The sequence below is a fragment of the Sorex fumeus genome, unplaced genomic scaffold (assembly GCF_029834395.1).
Source record: "Sorex fumeus unplaced genomic scaffold, SorFum_2.1 ptg000006l, whole genome shotgun sequence".
Classification (NCBI taxonomy): Eukaryota; Metazoa; Chordata; class Mammalia; order Eulipotyphla; family Soricidae; genus Sorex; species Sorex fumeus.
This window is the reverse complement of record NW_026606063.1, coordinates 66305837-66324820: the sequence shown is the minus strand read 5'-3', so window position 1 is coordinate 66324820 and position 18984 is coordinate 66305837. Positions and strand designations below refer to the sequence as shown.

Here is an 18984-nt window from a genome sequence, read left to right as displayed (position 1 = left end):
TAACAGGTCTCATTCCCCTGACCCTGAAAGAGCCTCCAATTGTTGGGAAAGACGAGTAAGGAGAGGCTGCTAAAATCCCAGGCTGGGAGGAATAGAGACATTACTGGTCCCTGCTCAAGTAAATCGAGGGACAATGGGATGACAGTGATATAGTGATTATTTTCAAAAATACAAACTCATTTTCTTTGCGAATCATTAAACTTACTAGTACAGTCTCATGAGACAAAAATCAATACAATTCCTGGGAGGGCCCACATGGCCCAAAGTTCTGGAGGATTCTATGCAGTGCTCCATAGCAACAATGCTCTCATTAGGCATGTGCATTCATGACAGAAGCCTGTTGATTGATTTTCTCTTCTGGGGGTTATGGAACATGTACAGGTTATGACTATCAACATCTGGCTTATATTTTGTATGAATTATTTTTCTATAAAATCTCTGACAATTCTTTCCAACTGTAAGTCTTAGGAAGCACCATTAGTGGACTGGATGAAACTTATACTACCAGATGTCAGCAATCCAACTGGAATAATCTCCATAGGTCATTATTAATATCTGTTCTACATAGATAACCTGAAAATGAGACTTCAGATACTGGCAATTCTAACAGGTCTTATACCTTTCACAACAGCTTCAGTATTATTTAGTAAGTATTATTTTTTACTGAATTTTAAAATTAATTAACTTATTACAAGAATGTGTATAATGTTTTAAACTGTCCATTTCCAGTTTGAAAAATTCACTTACACTCTATAATAATATATGTTAGCATAGATTTATTAAGAAAAATTTTTGTATATGAAATTCATATACTTTTATATATTCAATATAAAGAAATAATTATATTCATCATAAAATATAACATAATAGCATATGAATATATTAATATATTGAATAATATATGAATATTTTGAATAATATATAAATATGTTCATATATTTATATGTGAATTTTGAGTGCTCTCATATAAAAACCAATGCATTATATTTATAATATATGAAGTATATGTATATTTCATATATATGTATACATATATGTGAAAATTCTTCTTAATAAATCTATGCCAATCTATGCTTATTGGTTTAGTGTGTTATATTCAATGCAGCAAAATGTATGATGGATGATTGTCACGCATTGCCTCTTTTGCAAACCACAACACCCAATAAGAGAGAGAGAGAACAAAACAAAAGGGAATGCCCTGCCACAGAGGCAGGGTGGGATGGGGGGTTGGAGGAATACTGGGATCCGTGATGGTGGGAAATGGGCACTGGTGGAGGGATGGGTAGTTGATCATTGTATAATTGAAACCCAAGCACAAAAATGTGTAAGTCTGCAACTGTACCTCATGATGTCTCACTATTAAAAAATGTTTTAATATAAAAAATGTATGATGGAGCCTATACACAGTAGGTTATGGGATTTGGAGACTGATAGCTTATTTTGTGTGGGTAAGTCATGACTGTGTTTCTGCTGGAGCAGTGTAGGACATTTCACTTCAAATTAATTCATCAATAAATGATCCCCTTTAGACTATGCCATGGATCTTATGGGGACTGGGAGATATTTCAGTGGTCGGGGACACACACTTGCATGGGCAAGGACCCCTGCTTGAACCCTTACATCTCCTAACTCTCCAGGTATTGCTGATTTTTTTTTCCCCTGGAGGTTCCAGGCAGCACCTCTAGGGTTCTCAGAACTTTGCTTATGAGGCATCTTCTCTCCTTCCCCCAAAAGAGCTTTGTCATTTGCTTATTCATCAACTTGCATAACAGGCTTCTAACTAGAATGCCACAGCTTGATACAATCATTTCAGGAACATATTTATATGCTTTTCTTTTATTTGCAGCTACAGAATACAAGGGACTGGAAAAGGAGGCATTGATTGTGCCATGTTCTAGAAGGTCATCTCGTTCCCCTGTGGAGTGGTATTATACAAAAAACAATACAAATATCAGCACTCAGAAAACAAACCGTGTATTTGCCTCAGGGAAATATCTTAAGTTCCTCCCAGCTGAAGTCAGTGATACTGGAACCTATACTTGCATTGTCAGAAGGTATCTAAACAGTCACTGTGATCTCTGGGCCTAGTTACTTTTCTTTAATGTTGATAGTCTGAGGAGCTTTCACTTTCTTTCTAGACTTTTCTGAAAGAGTTGAATTTATAAAATGTTTTGAACAAAAGAGTGCTTTCAGGAACACCATTCATCGGAGATGTAGGTGATTATGAATTGTTTGGATGTAAAATTCAGAAACTAATTTATAGATCAATTATGGGAAACATGCACACACACACACACACACACACACAAAACCTTAGTTTTCTAGTGGCAGAGAGAATTGAGTCTATTTACTTTTGGCAGTTAGTCAAAGCAAATCAGCACAAAGGAATAATCTCATTGTATATCAGGACAGCCTTAGAGAGGTGTCAAAAGTCAATTATCTTAAAATGGGGAGATAAGTGACAAGGTACATGAGATATCATGTCTATAAATTACTTACTCTCCAGATAAATTATTGAATGTTTTGGTTTTTGTCATACTTGGTTCATGAAGAGATACTCATAGTTTCAAATTCATCCTCTGTCAATAGCTGTGTCATGCAAAGTATTTCTCTATCCAATATCCTTCTTTGTAAAATGCATCTAATTTTATAGCCCACTTTAAAGCATTGTTATGTGAGTAAAATTAAGTATCTATGAATGGTACATAGTAGGCACAGTAAATACGATTTACTTTTATTCTATCAGGTTCCTGCCATTACAGCAGGTGCATTGTGTAAAAAACAAACAAAAAAAGGAAGATAATGTTTTGGTGTGAGAGGGATTATGTTAAATCTCAAAGGTACTAAAATTTTTAAAACTAGAAATTTTGATGATCAGTTTTTAATAAGAAAAAATAGATAAATGTGTTATTTAAAAATAAAATATTAACAGTTCAATAGAGTTGCTTCATAATACTAAGTAACTTTTAATGTTTGAATTATTTTACAAGCCCTACCACTAATAAGACTGGTTATGTAAATGTCACCATATATGAAAAAAAACCAGGTTGCAATGTTCCAAATCAGCTGTTATATCACCTAACAACTGGATCAGAAAAAGACTCCAGAATATCTTGTCCTACAATTAAAATGTTCAATTGGACTGCACCCATTGAGTGGCTGAAGGTAAAAGTAACATTTGGAGATACAGATGAGAATTACAAAATTAACATAGGTCACAAGTAGATAGTTACTTAAAATGAGACTCTTCATTTCAGAATTGTAAAACTCTTCAAGGACCAAGGTACCATGCACACCTTAATTATTTGTTTATTGAGGATGCAACTAGCAAGGACACAGGTGACTACACATGTAAATTTATACACAATGAAAATGGAGTAAATTACACTGTGACAGCAACAACTTTATTCAAATTTGAAGGTAAGTTACTGAATTTAATAGAACAGACTATTTGGGAGAAAGATATATGGGAGTAATTGTGCCTTTCTAGTTGATTATCTTGCAATTCCTCCTTCATGTCCTCCTCCTCCTCTACTTGTTTTTTTTCTCTTCCTCCACTTTCTTCTCCTCCTCCTCTCTTTCTTTGGTTTTGGACCTTTACCCAATGGTGCTCAAGGGTTACTCCTGGTTCTGCAATCAGGAATTACTCCTGACAGTTCTCTGTGTACCAGATAAAGATGCTGGGAATTGAACCTGGGTCAGGCATGTGCAAGGCAAGTGCCCTACCTGTTGCACAAACTTGCCAGCCCTTGTCCTTCTCTCTTCTCTCTTATCTTCTCTCTTATCTTATCCTTCCTCCTTCTCATCTTATCTTACATATTCCCTACTGTGGTACTAAGATATTTTCAAAATGCACTATCAAGATTTAAGATACATCAGAGGAAACCCAAGACCAGATCTGTTCTTTTCTTTCTAAATTTTATAAAGATAACATGTTCTGGGTGCTAATTGACTTCTTTTGTAGTGGGGGCAGGGCAATGCATGGTAATGCAACTTTGGAGAGTAATGTAAGTTTTCATCTCCCAATTTAATGTGACGGATTCTGTAAATAGAAAAAAAATAATTGTTTATACAACTAACTGGGTTAGAAGTTTAGTGAGAAGGTTTGGAAAAAGAATTTGGAGATTTGGGGTTCCGGTTCAAAGGGATGGAGTGCATGCCTTTCATGCATGCATGAGACCTAGCGTTTGAAACAGAGGGACTTCATGTCCCTCTCAGGCCAGAATTTCTGACCAGGACTTCAACATCTCCCCCAACCCTCAGGCATTGCATTGCAGACCTTCCCTCACCTACCATCATCCACACACAGTAAAAAAGAGAAAGGATTCAGATATATTATGGAGTTATTTTCAGTTCTGGCTTGAAATGCTTTAGACAACATCATCAATAACCTTAAGTTCTTGACTGGTGGTCATTCTCTTAATGGCAAATTATTTTTTTCCACAAATATATTTAATCATCTATGTTTGTTACCAAGAAAGCACTTCATTATCAAGTGTATCAAGTCTAGAAGGAAGACTCCACTGAGTATAGCTTGATCTATACTAAGATAAAGGAGTACCTGTATATATAGCAGATTTTTTTTTAGCACAAAGTGATATTGAAGAAAAGAAAACAGTTTTGAGGGTTGGGTTTTATGCTTGCTCCACACTTAAGATGAACCATACTGTGGGAGGATGCAAGCAAAATTCTGTGTGTGTGTGTGTGTGTGTGTGTGTGTGTGTGTGTGTGGTACAAGGAATCAAACTAAGGTCCTCATCTCACACTTATAAGGTATGTACACTTCTGCTAAGCCACATCCCTGGGATTCTGAACGTGAATATTTTTCAGGTGATTTTTGAAATATTCTTTCCTGTAGTGTTGTCGAGTTGTGGCTTTCTAACAACTGATGGGTAATATAATTAATGTCAGAAATTGGACATATATTTCTTTTAGGAATAGCAAAGAGAATAGCAAACATCAAAGCACATGACAGGTAGCAACAAAAACATTATTTGAATGCTTTTTGTTTGTGTGAGGATATTTATCGCATGGGTCACTTTCAGGAAAATGTATGAAACCTTTCTAAAATAAGATAGAAATTAAAAAATGCAAGCTTTATGATTGTCCAATGTTTCTTTAATATTTACATTATCTATTTTGTTTGTTTTAAGAAAAACCTGGTTTAATTATGTACCCAGAAATTTTAGCACCTGCAAAAAATGAAACAAAGGAAGTAGAAATTGGTAAGTAATGTTTAAGCATTGCTTGGAAAATTCTTTCAGAAGTGCCTTCTATAAATTACCCAGTGTGGGTCAGATAATTCACACTGTGAAACTTGAAGATTAAATGAGTAATTCTACTTGTGGAGGCATCCACACTGGTCAGTTATTATGTCAGCAATGTGTGGCCCTGGAAATGGGTAACATTGGCATTTATATTGCATTTTGTAATTCATGGCTGATGTTTTTCTATGTGCTATCTCATTTTATTTTCACTGCTGTACAGTAAGTACTGTTCTCCCTTTTTTTTTTTTTTTTTTTTTGGCAATCAACCCGGCTTGGTCAGGTTCGATTTCTCTGCCCCTCTCGGAGAACCTGACAAGCTACCGAAAGTATCTTGCCTGCACAGCAAAGCCTGGCAAGCTACCCGTGATGTATTCAATATGCCAAACACAGTAACAAGTCTCATGATGGAGACGTTTCTGGGGCCTACTCAAGCAAGTCGATGAACAATGGGAGGACCGTGACCGTGATAATATTTTAATTGAAATTACTTAGAAAGACCTGAGGGGAGAGAAAGAGAGGAATATATGTTCAAGAGAGAACACACAGGCTTCTCCGGAGTAGAAAAAGCAATCAAAGAAACAGAGACAAGGAAGTGAGATACATTGTTCAAGGGAGAACACAAACTTGAAGAATGAGCCCCACATTAGTCTTGGAGATACTTAATTAAAATCAGTGATGTTTCCAAGTTCATGGATAACCAATGGTTTAAAGTGGAAAGAACAGACATTTTTCTGGCTCTAACCATACACCTTTCCCAGTTCCCATAGTGAAATTTAATATTCTAATTTTTTCTAATTTTGGGGTCACACCCGCAATACCCAGGGGTTACTCCTGGCTCATGCTCTCAGGAATTACTCCTGGTGGTGCTCAGGGGACCATATGGGATGCTGAGAATCAAACCTGGGTTGCACGCATGCAAGGCAAATGCCCTACCCGCTGTGCTATCGCTCCAGCCGCGAAATTTAATATTCTTAGTAATCAACTTTATATCTTCATGCTATCACATGACACTTCATGCTTCAGTGTCTATCACACTGACTGTGTTATGGCTGTTAACACTGATCTGCACTAGGTCCATATTCTTTTCCACCCCCTTCTCCCTACCACCCTGCCTCGCTTCTTTTTTCTTCTTTTCATCTCCCATCATTATGCTCAAATTCATCTCTAAAAATCCTCCTGCTTTCCTGCTAGAGAGGGCCTGCACAGTGCCTGGATCTGATCAAATCCAGGGATTTGAGTTATACTGTGCAGATGGCAGTTCTGCTCCTGCTGTGATTTTTTTCCTTGATACTCTCCTAGTACCTTGTCAATCTTTCTATGGGAACATGCTCATTGCTCCCTGCCACCCCCACCTATCTTACTTCCCCAGAGACCCTGAACTCCTCATTCTCTTTATATGGCCACTTGGTAAACTGGTTCCTAGCAAGAAGAGATGCTCAGCAAGGAATCCCTGTAATGCCTACTGCAGTTTATAGCACTGAGAGAAGGAGGTCATGAGATAAAGGAGTTGTGTGTAATCCTGAATATTCTTGTGAGATTAAGCAGTGGGATTCTAGCCTAACCTGATCAAGCACCTTTCCCCCTCCAAAGGCAGTTTCTATAAGGATGAAGAGAATTCAGAGGGTGGCGAGAGCTGTGGTTTAGATCGGTTAGAAATTCCAGTTCTCTTCTGAGAATCTGATCTTTCTCAGATAGGAAAGGGCGATTTTATAACTTAGGACTGGTAAGATCAGTCATATGCTTCTTTGATTCTTGCTTCAGAAGATGAAGAAGGCAGGAGGAGAAGGAGGTTTGATCTTCAAGCTTTACAGTTGTGAAATAACATAATTGGGGAGGGAAGCAGGAAATGAGGGCCGAATGACTATAGTGCTAAAGATGAGGGGTTAAAAATAAATAGTTTCACATACTAGTTATTCAACATTTTTTTTCGAATTAATTAAATGTTCTATGAAGAACTACTTGGTGTTTTTCTTTCTTCCTATGTAGGAGGAACAATACAACTAAATTGCACTGCTTGCTTTGGGAGAAACTCTTGGTCCATGGCTGTTGTGAAGTGGTATGTGAACTCAAGTGATATCAAGAACTTCAGTAAAGCCAGATTTCAAGAGGGACAAGAGAAATATGAAAGGTATTTTTATATTAAAGTCAAAATATCCTCTTCTTCTCATAATTTGTAACTATGAAGTAAGCATCGAAAGTAACATCCTGCTTTCTTAGTTCCAGCAATAATATGACCTGTATGAAAAAAGATTTAAGAATAGTTGATGTAAAAGAAGAGGATTTATTGCTGAAATATGAGTGCCTGGCTTCGAATGTGCGTGGGCTGAGATATCGCACCATAAGATTGAGGGAGAAGAAACCAAGTAAGAAGTGTTTTAGGCCTTGACCACCCAATTTTTCTCTCTATTAACTGTTAGCCGAAATTATTTTCTTAGAGACCCGTGTGTTGGAGAATGGCTCCAGGAGGAATCCATCGAGACCACAGAAATGACTTAGCCCATTAGGTTTGCTCCTCCTGAGAAACTGACCTATCACACTACAGTCTTCTTAATACTCTGTCTGTTTGCCTTACTGTTGCTGCTCCCCAACTTCCTTCTCCATCTCCCTGCTCTCCCCACTAGATTCCTCTTCAATGCCCAAATGCTTCCTTGGCAATGCTTCAGCTTTTTAGGTCTCTTAACTCACTGGTCTCACTGACTGCAAAGGAAAACATGACAGTAAACTGTGACTATATTATTTCGATACCCTTTATAACCATTAGGTCACATTATAAACTTGTTTCTTTTCATAGCATCTTTTGCCACAAGAACACAAATTTAGTTGTTGAGACTGGTGAAGTAGACAAAGATGTGATATACCAATTCCCATAATAGTAGGACATGCATCTTGGATGCTACTTTGTAATATGTAAAGTCTGTTAAGTTGGTTCAGCCAATTTATTTATTGGTTGTATTTAATACATTAAAGCAAACAACTTTGGGCTCAGGGCAGACCATTTTGGTTAATTTCTGCTTCTGTAGTTTGATTATTTAACAAAATAATTTATATTTATTCTTGTTGGGTAACTTTCCTCATGTGTTAGAGTGGCAAAATTGTTTTTAGCCTTTTAAAGATTATTTTTTTCTGAATCTGGATTGTTTTTAATCACTTCACCATAATTTGATAAAATTGAAATGCAAATGTGGCAAAATATGAAGTTAATACCTTGTAACAGATTATTTTCAGACTCTTTTGCCATATAACAGTCTTTTCACAAATATTGGTGGTGCATGACAGCACCGGAGGGAGAGTGATCTGCCTTTGAAAGTGTTGGCAACAAAGGTATATATCATAAAGAATTCCAAACAGCAATGAAGTCATTGTTCCTTTAACTTTCATCATACCCAGTCAACATTAAATGAATCAGTTAAAACACAATTGAGTTCGTAAGGACAGACTTCTCCTTCCTCCTACCCCTGTGTGGTATGTGACTATATGCATCAATATCATCCAAATATTTTAACATCAATCTCCTTCTTGAGCACATGCTACTCTCTCAAATTGCTGGATGTTGAGAATGAGACATGTTAGAAGAAGCACTTAGAAGTTAGAAGAAGGATAAGAGGCATATATGTCATAAAAATAAGATATTTTTACCTTTGTCCCTCCATGTAAAATTTCTTGGAAATAATTTGAGGTGCTTATCAAATAGCTAGTGGGAGAGTTAAATTCTCACATTACACCCTGACATAGAGAGTACTACCTGTATGAATTTGGATAAACATATAGAGGTACAGCATTATATAAAATTAAAATGCTTCTGGATGAGTAGAAAGTAGATCACCAATAAGGTAGTACTTGGAATTTGTGTGTTTTTAATTCTGATGTTAATCACTAAATTGTTAGTCTTCTAAAACAATCACAATGCTATCAATGATTTCAAATGAGACTGTGTTCTGTGGATCATCAAAAATCCATCTACTATAACTGTCACCTAGGACATGTAAACCACATGAAGTTGTTATATTAGGACAGTATCAGTGGTTAAGGGCATGGTGGATTCCTGAGGATTGAAGAATCCACACTCCGCGCCCAGCCCTACCACTGCATCCTTCAAGTTATGCTTGGCTTATATTGTCATTTTTCAAATGTTATCGGATAGCCGTGTGTTTGAATTGTTCTCACATTACATACACTTGATGAATTTGTTCCTTTCTGTTTATTTACATGTTCTGCTTTTCATCCACTTTTTTTCAAATCAATATGAGCATATTGTTCCATCAGCTGTAATTAAACAAAAATTGTTTCTACTATTGATTTATTACAATGAATTCATTTCTTTATAATCATAAAATAAAATAAATTACATCACTGTCTTGAATTTTATGAACAAAAACATTGAAAGCCTATGTTTCCCTGTTACCAATAATACTAAATAAATATTTGATACTCATAATAATAATATAATAATAGCGCACATTTATTCATGTACCACAACCTGTGTAATGATTTTCCACTAAACTTAGTGTTCATTTTCTGAATATTCCAAGAGGAAGATATCGTGACTATCTCTTAATGTTGTAGCTAAGGAAACGAGCAGAGAGAGGTTAAGTAACTGTCAAGTACTATATTCAGAAAACCAGAATTCAGCCAAGCTTATCCCCATTTTGAGCACTTACAAAAAGTACATAAGAGCAATCACATACAAATACATTCATGCATTTATAAGGTCCTTAACATTTAAAAAGTTCTTGAGCTTCAATCTACTTTAATGTCTTGAACAACTTCTTCCTGCCAGCCATATTCTTAAGAACCTCACAACAATCCCCAAGAGAAATACAGGTATTCAGCATGTGTTCCAAGTGGATATTTTGGAACAGTGACTGGGAGTGTTATATGATTAAAATGTTTTACTTAGGGAGGACCTGAGTTCTATTCCTCCGCCTCTCTCAGAGAGCCCGGCAAGCTACCAAGTGTATCTCGCCCGCACAGTAAAGCCTGGCAAGCTACCCATGATGTATTTGATATGCCAAACACAGTAGCAAGTCTCACAATGTTACTGGGCCTGCTCCAATAAATTGATGAACAACGGGAGGACAGTGACAGTGACAGTGACAGTGACTTAGGGAGAAATTATCATTTAAATTTGTTACAATCCAGACAAGAAGCTCTTCCCCTACACATGTTTTTTTCCCCCCTTTTTTGGGTCACACCCGGTGATGCTCAGGGGTTACTCCTAGCTCTGCACATAGGAATTACTCCTGGTGGTGTTCAGGGGACCATATGGGATGCTGGGAATTGAACCCAGATTGGCGGCATACAAGGCAAACACCCTACCCACTTGCTATCCAGTCCCACTCATGGTTTTTCTATGTTCACATTGAATCACATAAATTTGGTAGCTCTTAATTTCAAACTACAAGGAACTTGGGGAGCTGAATTTACGAACTCTGTCAAAAACTAGGAGCTCATGCTTTCAGACTTCAGGTGAAAATAAAATCTCACTAGTGGTTCTTCCTATTCATTCACCTGTGAGACTGTTTTTAAATGAATAGCTGTCACTGCCACTGTCCTCCAGTTGTTCGTTGATTTGCTTGAGCGGGCCCAGTAACGTCTCCATTGCAACACTTGTTACTGTGTTTGTCACATCAAATACATCACAGGTAGCTTGACAGGCTTTGCTGTGCGGGCGAGATACTCTAGGTAGCTTGCCAGGCTCTCCGAGAGGGGCAGAGGAATCAAACTCGGGTCGGACATGTTGGCTGAGTGCAAGGCAAACACCCTATCCACTGTGTTATCACTCCAGCCCAAATTAATAGCTAACAATTCTAAGTAGGAAAATAAAGTTAAATGCCAAACATGCAACTAATGAACAGAGTTAGTATGTTGAATTTGAATGTATCTAGATAAGTGTTTGCAGATAGGGATCATTTTCATATGTACAAAGTAAAACACTGAGCACAAGAAAGCTCAATAATGTCTAAATAATATTCACACTAAGAGAAGCAAGTGTGTAGGACATTAAATCTAGTAACTTGACTTCTTCATATTCTATTTCTTATCTGATTTTCTATGTCATCAAACTCAGATACATCTTCAAGATCTGTTGATTTTTTTCCTTTTATTATATTTCCTATTCCAGGATCATATACTACTTTCTCCTTTTATTATATAAGTTTGAACGCTTCTTATCTTTCACATCAAGCACTACAGAAAGTTCCCTTCCCATTCTGAATAGTCACTGTCTCTTTCCACAGAAACATGCCATTCATCCTGTCGTGTTTATCTTGCTTGAAATCTACTTTAAAAAGTTCTTTAGGGCTGAAGTGATAGTACAGCGAGTAGGGCATTTGCCTTGCTCGTAGCTAACCTAGGTTTGATTCCCAGCATCCCATATAATCCCCTGAGCACTGCCAGGAGTAATTCCTGAGTGCCGAGCCAGGAATAACCCCTGTGCATTGCCAGTGACAGGGGCGATTCAAAAAGGAAAAAAAAATTCTTTAACACCCAACTCAGCATTCTTCAATGACTCTGATAACCTTCACAATAAGAGGAAAGTGACTTTTCACCAGCAGGAGCTTTGAGTCTTGTCAGAATCAAGCCCCAAAACATATTTCTAACTATATTATCCTCTAACTTCCAAATAGGATGACTTCATAAATTATGCTTCTATCTTTGTACTTTCACCACTGGCTTCCTCTATTGCTGGGAGTACACAGCCTTCTTTGCAGCTCTCTATTTCTTCCCCTTCCTTCAATGATTTCCTAAAGGAAATCATGGCTCATTCCAGCACAGAGCAAGAAAATCTCTGCCAGCTACAATCATGCTTTTACAAAACTTCTGTTTAACTTAGCCTACATGTGTCCTTATGTCTCTTTAAGCTTCCAGAATTCCCTAAAATACCTAACCAGGTGCCTTGGTGTGAGTAGGGGCTTACTAAATATCTGTTTACTGATTTACAAATCAGTTGTGAAATTCCAAGTAGTCATGTCTATCTGACTCCGATATACTCCTAATGGAAATAAACAACCCCATATTTGTTTAATTTTCCTCATTTTAGTAATAACAATAATCATAATTTTTATCCTCCTATCTTTTTAATAGTCGATCATCAAAGCACTTACTACATACTTACAGGATTTATTACATTGTTAATGCTAATCATTATTTTGGTGATAATGCTCAAAGTGTTCTGGATTGAGGTTATTCTGCTCTGGAGAGACATAATTAGACCTTACAAAATTAGGAATGGTAAGTTGCAAGTTCCAAGTTTTTCTTCAAAAGTAAAGATCTGATAGGGGTTGTTGAGTACTTGTTCTGTTCTTTTCCTTTTGGGGTTCTCCCAAGAAGTTCTCAGGATTCCCAGAGGATCTTCTCATTCTCAGCCAATCAGGCTGGAGTTCAATGCAAGAGCTAAGGATATGAAACTGCACAGCCGTGCAGTGCCAGGAATTAATTGGGGGGTGACCCTAAGAGTGCTCAGAGTTCTCCAGGACCCAATCAAGGTGCACCCAGAGATCTTGGGAACCATGTGATACCAGAGATCCAATTAACGTCAGCTGCATGCATGCATGAAAAGCATCTTATAATCTTATACCTTATAAATCTTTCTGATTCTAGTAATCTATAATAGCTTTGCACAGATCACCTTTTGTTTGCGAACCTGCTATCAGAAAATTAATCTACTCAGAGACCATTCCTTATGCTGATTTGTCTCTTGTATTAGTTCTGAGATTCATTTCAACAACTCAAATTATTCCTCAATAGGAATGTTGCTTCTAGGAAACCATTAATAATTGAATATGTTCCAAAGCCATAAAGGTTTAAACATTCTGGAAAATGTGCATTGAGAAGACATAATGGATGAAGGCATTAAAAAAGTTCCTCTATTCCATATTTGAATAGGCTAGAAAATCAAGTGTATTTTAATAAAAACCCTGCTTCCCCACAACAAAAATATTACCTGTGTGTTTATGTAAATACATATAAGAAGTAGTTCTGCCTACTAAAGATGAATACCATTTTTTTTATCTGGAGGCAGATGTAATTTAGTTTTCCCTAATAGTCCATATAACAAGGGAATAATTATTTGATTTGTGAAAACTTGATTCCTTTACAAAAAATATAACTTCTTTACAATATTAGCCTTCACCATTTTCACATCCCTTGGGGAAAACTCAGCTAATGAACACAATAGTTGCCTTGTTCATGACACTACATACTTATCAATAAATTATTAATCAAATCTGATAATATAAGTTAAACAAAACTTGATAGGCTCTTGGCTATTCTCTATTCTTTGGTCTAATATAATTTAAAAAATTAACTTGGGATTAAAACTGTGATCTCCTGGTATAGTTTTGGAAAATAAATTGTTGCCAAATCTTTTGGATTCTAGAATATTCTGAAGAATGAGAAAAATTTGATAATAACCAATTGTGGTAAATATCATCTACTAAAAGCCAAAGAGCTCAGTGATAAAGTTTTGCTTCTTGTTTTCATTTTCAGATGGAAAGTTCTATGATGCTTATGTTATCTATCCACGGAACTACAAAAGTAGTCCAAAGAGGAATGACTCTGTGGAGTACTTTGTTCATCAGATTCTACCAGATGTTCTTGAAAATAAATGTGGCTATAACTTATGCATTTATGGAAGAGATATGCTACCTGGAGAAGGTAAAACTGTGTGCAATCACGATCACGACCATCCTGTTATTCGTCGATTGCCTCGAGCAGGCCCCAGTAACGTCTCCTTTGTCCTAGCCCTGAGATTTTTAAAAAAGTGCCATATTCAAGGCTCTTTCAGAGTTAGGAGAATGAGATCCATCATTGTTACTGGTATTTAGCATATTGGGTACGCCACGGGGAGTTTGCCAGGCTCTGCCGTGTGGGCAGGTTACATACAGTAGCCTGCCGGTTTGTCCAAAGTAGGAATGAGATAATATCCAGAACCAGCCACCACCATGCTGAGACCACTCTCCACACGCATGAAGGTACCGGCAGAGGAACAAAGGCATGCGGGTCCCGGGGCTGAGATCTCCAAGCCTGCTCGGATCGGGGCTGGGCTGTGCAATATTAGGGACAGAAATTCTGAGATAGGTAGTTTCATCTTCTTATTATCTGTTTATTATCCCAGGTTTAAGATCTCAGCCTTTGAATATATATATATATATATATATATATATATATATCTTTTTTGGGTGATGCACAGGTGGTTACTCCTGACTCATGCACTTAGGAATCACTCCTGGTGGTGTGGTGGTGCTCGGAGGACCATATGGGATGCTGGGAATCAAACCCTGGTCGACCATGTGCAAGGCAAACACCCTACCTGCTGTTGCTCTAGTTCCTCAGCCTTTTAATATTAAGAAAGAAACTTATTTTTTGCTTCTCCAGCTCTCAAGATTCATTTTGGAGGAGCAGAGAGATTTATAGCAGTAGGGTGCTTGCTTTAAATGTGGCCCACCCATGTTTGATCTCTGGTATCCTATATGGTCCCCTGACCCCTGCCAGGAGTGATTTCTGAATGCAAAGCCAAGAGTAAGCCTGAGAACTGCCAGGTTTTCCAAAACAAAGAAACAAACAAACAAAACAAAACAAAAGTGTATTTCTTCTCATGTGCATTATCTTGCTTTTGATTCTCCAAATCCATCCGGCGAAATCTTCACTCGGGGTGGTTTATCACTGTGAATTCATCAGAGGAAGGCTGGTTAGAGGAGGCAGCAGGAGTTGAAGCAAGTCTGGGTGTCTGAGTGTGGATGCCAATGAGCTGGGCTCCTCTGTCAGAATTCCTGTTGTTTGCTCTTCTCTACATATATTTCTTGGACTGGAGCAATAGCACAGCGTGTGGGGCTTTTGCCTTGCACGCAGTTAACATGGCCTACCCGAGTTCAATTCCTCCACCCCTCTCAAAGAGCCCGGCGAGCTACTGAGAATATTTTGCCCGCACGGCAAAGCCTGGCAAGCTACCCGTGACATATTCTATATGCCAAACACAGTAACAACAAAGTCTCACAATGGAGACATTACTAGGCCTGCTCGAGCTAATCAATGAACAATGGGAGGACAGTGACAGTGATATATATTTCTTAGGGTTTGCTGTTGCTTCCCTACCCTTATAATAGGACAACAGTAATAGTTACCCTAGTATTATCAAATGTTCTTCACTGCTCACATTGCTTTCCTTGGCTCTGATCACACTGTTTATGATCTGTTCTTTCATACATGTTTCAGTCAGTCTCTTTGAGTGTGACCAGATTGACACTAGCTTTCTCCCTGGCACTATTTAACTCTCATTTTCTTAATTCAGATTTTTAGCTGCTGCTATCTGAGAAGGCTTGAGGTGTTTTTCTCATAGTTTTATTTTTCCTTTTACAATAAGAACTGAGTGTTTTATATGTTTTAGGCTCACCCAGGAGCTAACTGAAATCACTATGAAGTTCCCATACCACAAATGCTCCCTTGGGTCTGCTCTACCTCAATACGTTTTTAGTTTGAGTCAAATCCATCCCTAAAACAGAGCATTTAGGACTTAAATGAACCAATAGGCCTATCAAAAGTAAGTTCAGATGAACAGTTTCATGAGTTAGCATTCTTTAATGAGCTAAAACCCCGAGTCATTTAAAACCACATAAACTGAGACCAGAAATAGGGAGCTGTGGTAGTGGACATTCTTTGAATCTGTGAGTTCCAGGTTCATTGTCTATCATTATGAGAAAAATAAATAAATGAAAATAAAACATATAAGTCATTGATCTAAAAGAATGGATGTAGTTAATGAACTTGAATTTCTTCTCCAACTAAACTCAAAATACTGTTTTAGTTAGGGCTTGTTTAACCTAGGGCAAAAAATCTTGCCCTTGGTACTCTTGGCAGTACCAAGAGGATAAGATGAACCTTACATAAAATGGAGAGGAGAGATACCATTAGCTTCAATATCATGGAGCGTTTTGCCAATTTTGTCTTCAATGAACTTTATGGATTCCGGTCTGATGTTGAGGTCATAAATGCATTTTGATCTTATTTTTGTGCATGGCATTAGGCAGAGATCTTAGTCCACCTTTTTGCATGTAGCCATCCAGTTTTGCCAGCAAAATTTATTAAAGAGGATTTCCCTGCTCCATTTCATTTTTCTTGCCCCCTTATCGAAGATTAGATGATCATATGCTTGGGAGGAGATGTCAGTATATTCAACTCTGTTCCATTGGTCTGCAGCTCTGCCTTTGTTCCAGTACCATGCTGTTTTAATTATTACTGCTTTGTAGTAAAACTTGAAGTTAGGCAGGTTGATTCCTCCCATTTTCTTTTTCCCAAGAATTGCTTTAGCTATTTGTGGGGGCTTATTGTTCCATATAAGTTTCAGGAGTGTTTGCTCCACTTCTTTGAAGAATGTCATGGGTATCCTTATAGGGATCGCATTGAATTTGTACAGTGCTTTGGGAAGTATTGTCATTTTGACAATGTTGATTCTCCCAATCCATGAGCAGGGGATATTTTTCCATTTCCTTGTGTCCTCTTTTATTTCCTGAAGTAGTGTTTTGTAGTTTTCTTTGTACAGGTCCTTTCCTTCCTTAGTTAAGCTGATTCCCAGGTACTTGAATGCCTCTCTTGCAAAACACAGAACCCAAAAGAAGAGAGAGAGAACAAGGGGGAATGCCCTGCCACAGAGGCAGGGTGGGATGGGGGAATGGGGGGTACGAGGGATGCTGGGACCCATGGTGGTGGAGGATGGGCGCTGGTGGAGGGATGGGTACTTGATCATTGTATAACTGAAACCCAAGCACAAAAATTTGTAAGTCTATAACTGTACCTCATGGTGTTTCACAGAAAAAAATAATCTACTTTTTGATAGAACACTTGTCTACTTAATTAGATCCAAATATATATATATGTATGTACGTTTGTATACATACCCTACTTGTTAACAATTTCATTATTTGATATGAATTTAAAGAAATTCAAGCACATGTGTGCCAAAATATCCATACACTAAGTGCATAGAAACATTTCTTGTAAACTCCACGTGCAAAATCCTCTTCACCAAAGATTGAGAGGATTTCAGAAAGGGGGAAAGGATGGGTGAGGGTGATCTATAAATGTATTTCCCATTATATGCCACTATTTTATTTATGTGAAGCTACTATGTAGAGCCTTCTTTATTGGAAAACAAGGAATTTTTATTTAAAAATAAAAATCTGATTTTTACCATGATTTTAAAAAAATGGAGAGGAGAGAGACAGCCATTTTCTCATTATCCACCGTTGCCACCCCAGGACTAGCTCGAAAGTCTAGGACTGATAAAGTCTGCGATGGGCCCTTGGATGACACAGACCTCAAGTTCCAATAGCCCCACTACATAGCCACCAAGCCATACCTGTTGCCCACTTGTTCTATGTGGCATGGGAATTAATTCCCACCATCAGCTTTCTCAGGGAGCTGTGGACTCATGTTGGAGCAAGAAATTGCTCTTTGCAGAAAAGGAAAGTCAGCCTTGCTCAGGCTTTTCTTGGGTCCTTCACCTTTTTCACAGAAAAGAATTTCAGGAGAAGACTAACAGTCAAGTAAAATCAGATTTTATTTGGTTTTGAAGAAAGGGGTAGGAGGCTTCTCCAAAGGTAAGGAAGCCCATCCCCACATTAAAGTATGAAGGTGTGAAAGTATATTTCTCAAGAGGGGAGATGTGGGAGACACATGTGACTGGCTACCACATACACTTGCCCATGACACAGGGACACAAACAGCATATGGGCTCAGGCAGCATATGTGTATGCTTCCTTCAAGCTGGCTTTTATAGGTCTATCCCACACTTCTTTACCTAGATAAGAGTTTGTTGCTAGGGTGGTTTCCAAGGATAGAGATAGTCTTCAAAATACCTTCCTAGGCCTTTGCTCCTGCTGGAGCGTTTCTGAGGGATAATCAGGGGTGTGTGTGTCCAACTGCAGCATTCTCTGGTCTGTGCTGGTGCCAGTTAAAGGTCTTATCAGACCTTGATTCCTGTGCCCACAAGGGGTAGGTCCTGATAGGTTTAGGACTAATTGGTTTTATTGCTTCCAAGTAGTTCCATTGCATAGGGGACCTTCCCTGTCTACCTATCTGCCTCAAACCCAAGACATCATTAAACAAGTACATGCCCAACTTGCCGAAGAAACAAATTGGCTAATATCTGAATCTCACAGGAGAGCATAGCAAGAATAATCTTTTTGAAAGTTCAGAATTGCTATGGTGTAAGCATGAGACTTAAAAATGCCACAACAGGAAATCTTATCCATCTCTTTTTTTTTTCACCAGATGTTGCTATAGCCGTGGAAAATAATATACGAAAAAGCAGGTGTCACATTTTTATTCTGACTCCTCAGATGCTGCATAGTGAAGAGTTTGCATATGAACAGGAAATTGCCTTGCACTGCTCCCTCATCCAGAATGATGCCAAGGTCATTCTTATTGAAATGGAAGCTCTAAGTAATTCACTTGAACTTCAGTTTGGGCAACTTCAAGATTCCCTCCAGCACCTTGTAAAAATGCAAGGAACCATCAAGTGGAAGGAAGGCTGCATTGCCAACAGAAGCTCACTGAACTCTAAATTCTGGAAGCATGTGAGATATCGAATGCCTTTGCCTAGCAAACTTCCTACAAAGACTTCCAGTGTGGTGATGTCTCCCTGAGTGCCCATTAGATGCTTTGATGTGCATCTAATCAGGGCAGACCCTTATTGTCAAGATTAGATGCAAAAGTTTTGTGA

The 18984-nt window shown here is 38.0% G+C and overlaps 1 protein-coding gene across 1 annotated transcript; it reads left to right on the top strand.

The window, feature by feature from the left end:
* Positions 1–552: 552 nt before the first annotated feature.
* On the top strand, positions 553–18984 carry IL1RL1 (interleukin 1 receptor like 1). Its single transcript, XM_056127755.1, has 10 exons — positions 553–646; positions 1847–2054; positions 2991–3165; positions 3258–3420; positions 5154–5225; positions 7254–7395; positions 7485–7630; positions 12351–12497; positions 13755–13922; positions 18534–18984. The coding sequence occupies exons 1-10, from the start codon at positions 580–582 to the stop codon at positions 18905–18907; spliced, it is 1662 nt and encodes a 553-aa protein (XP_055983730.1). The 5' UTR covers positions 553–579; the 3' UTR covers positions 18908–18984.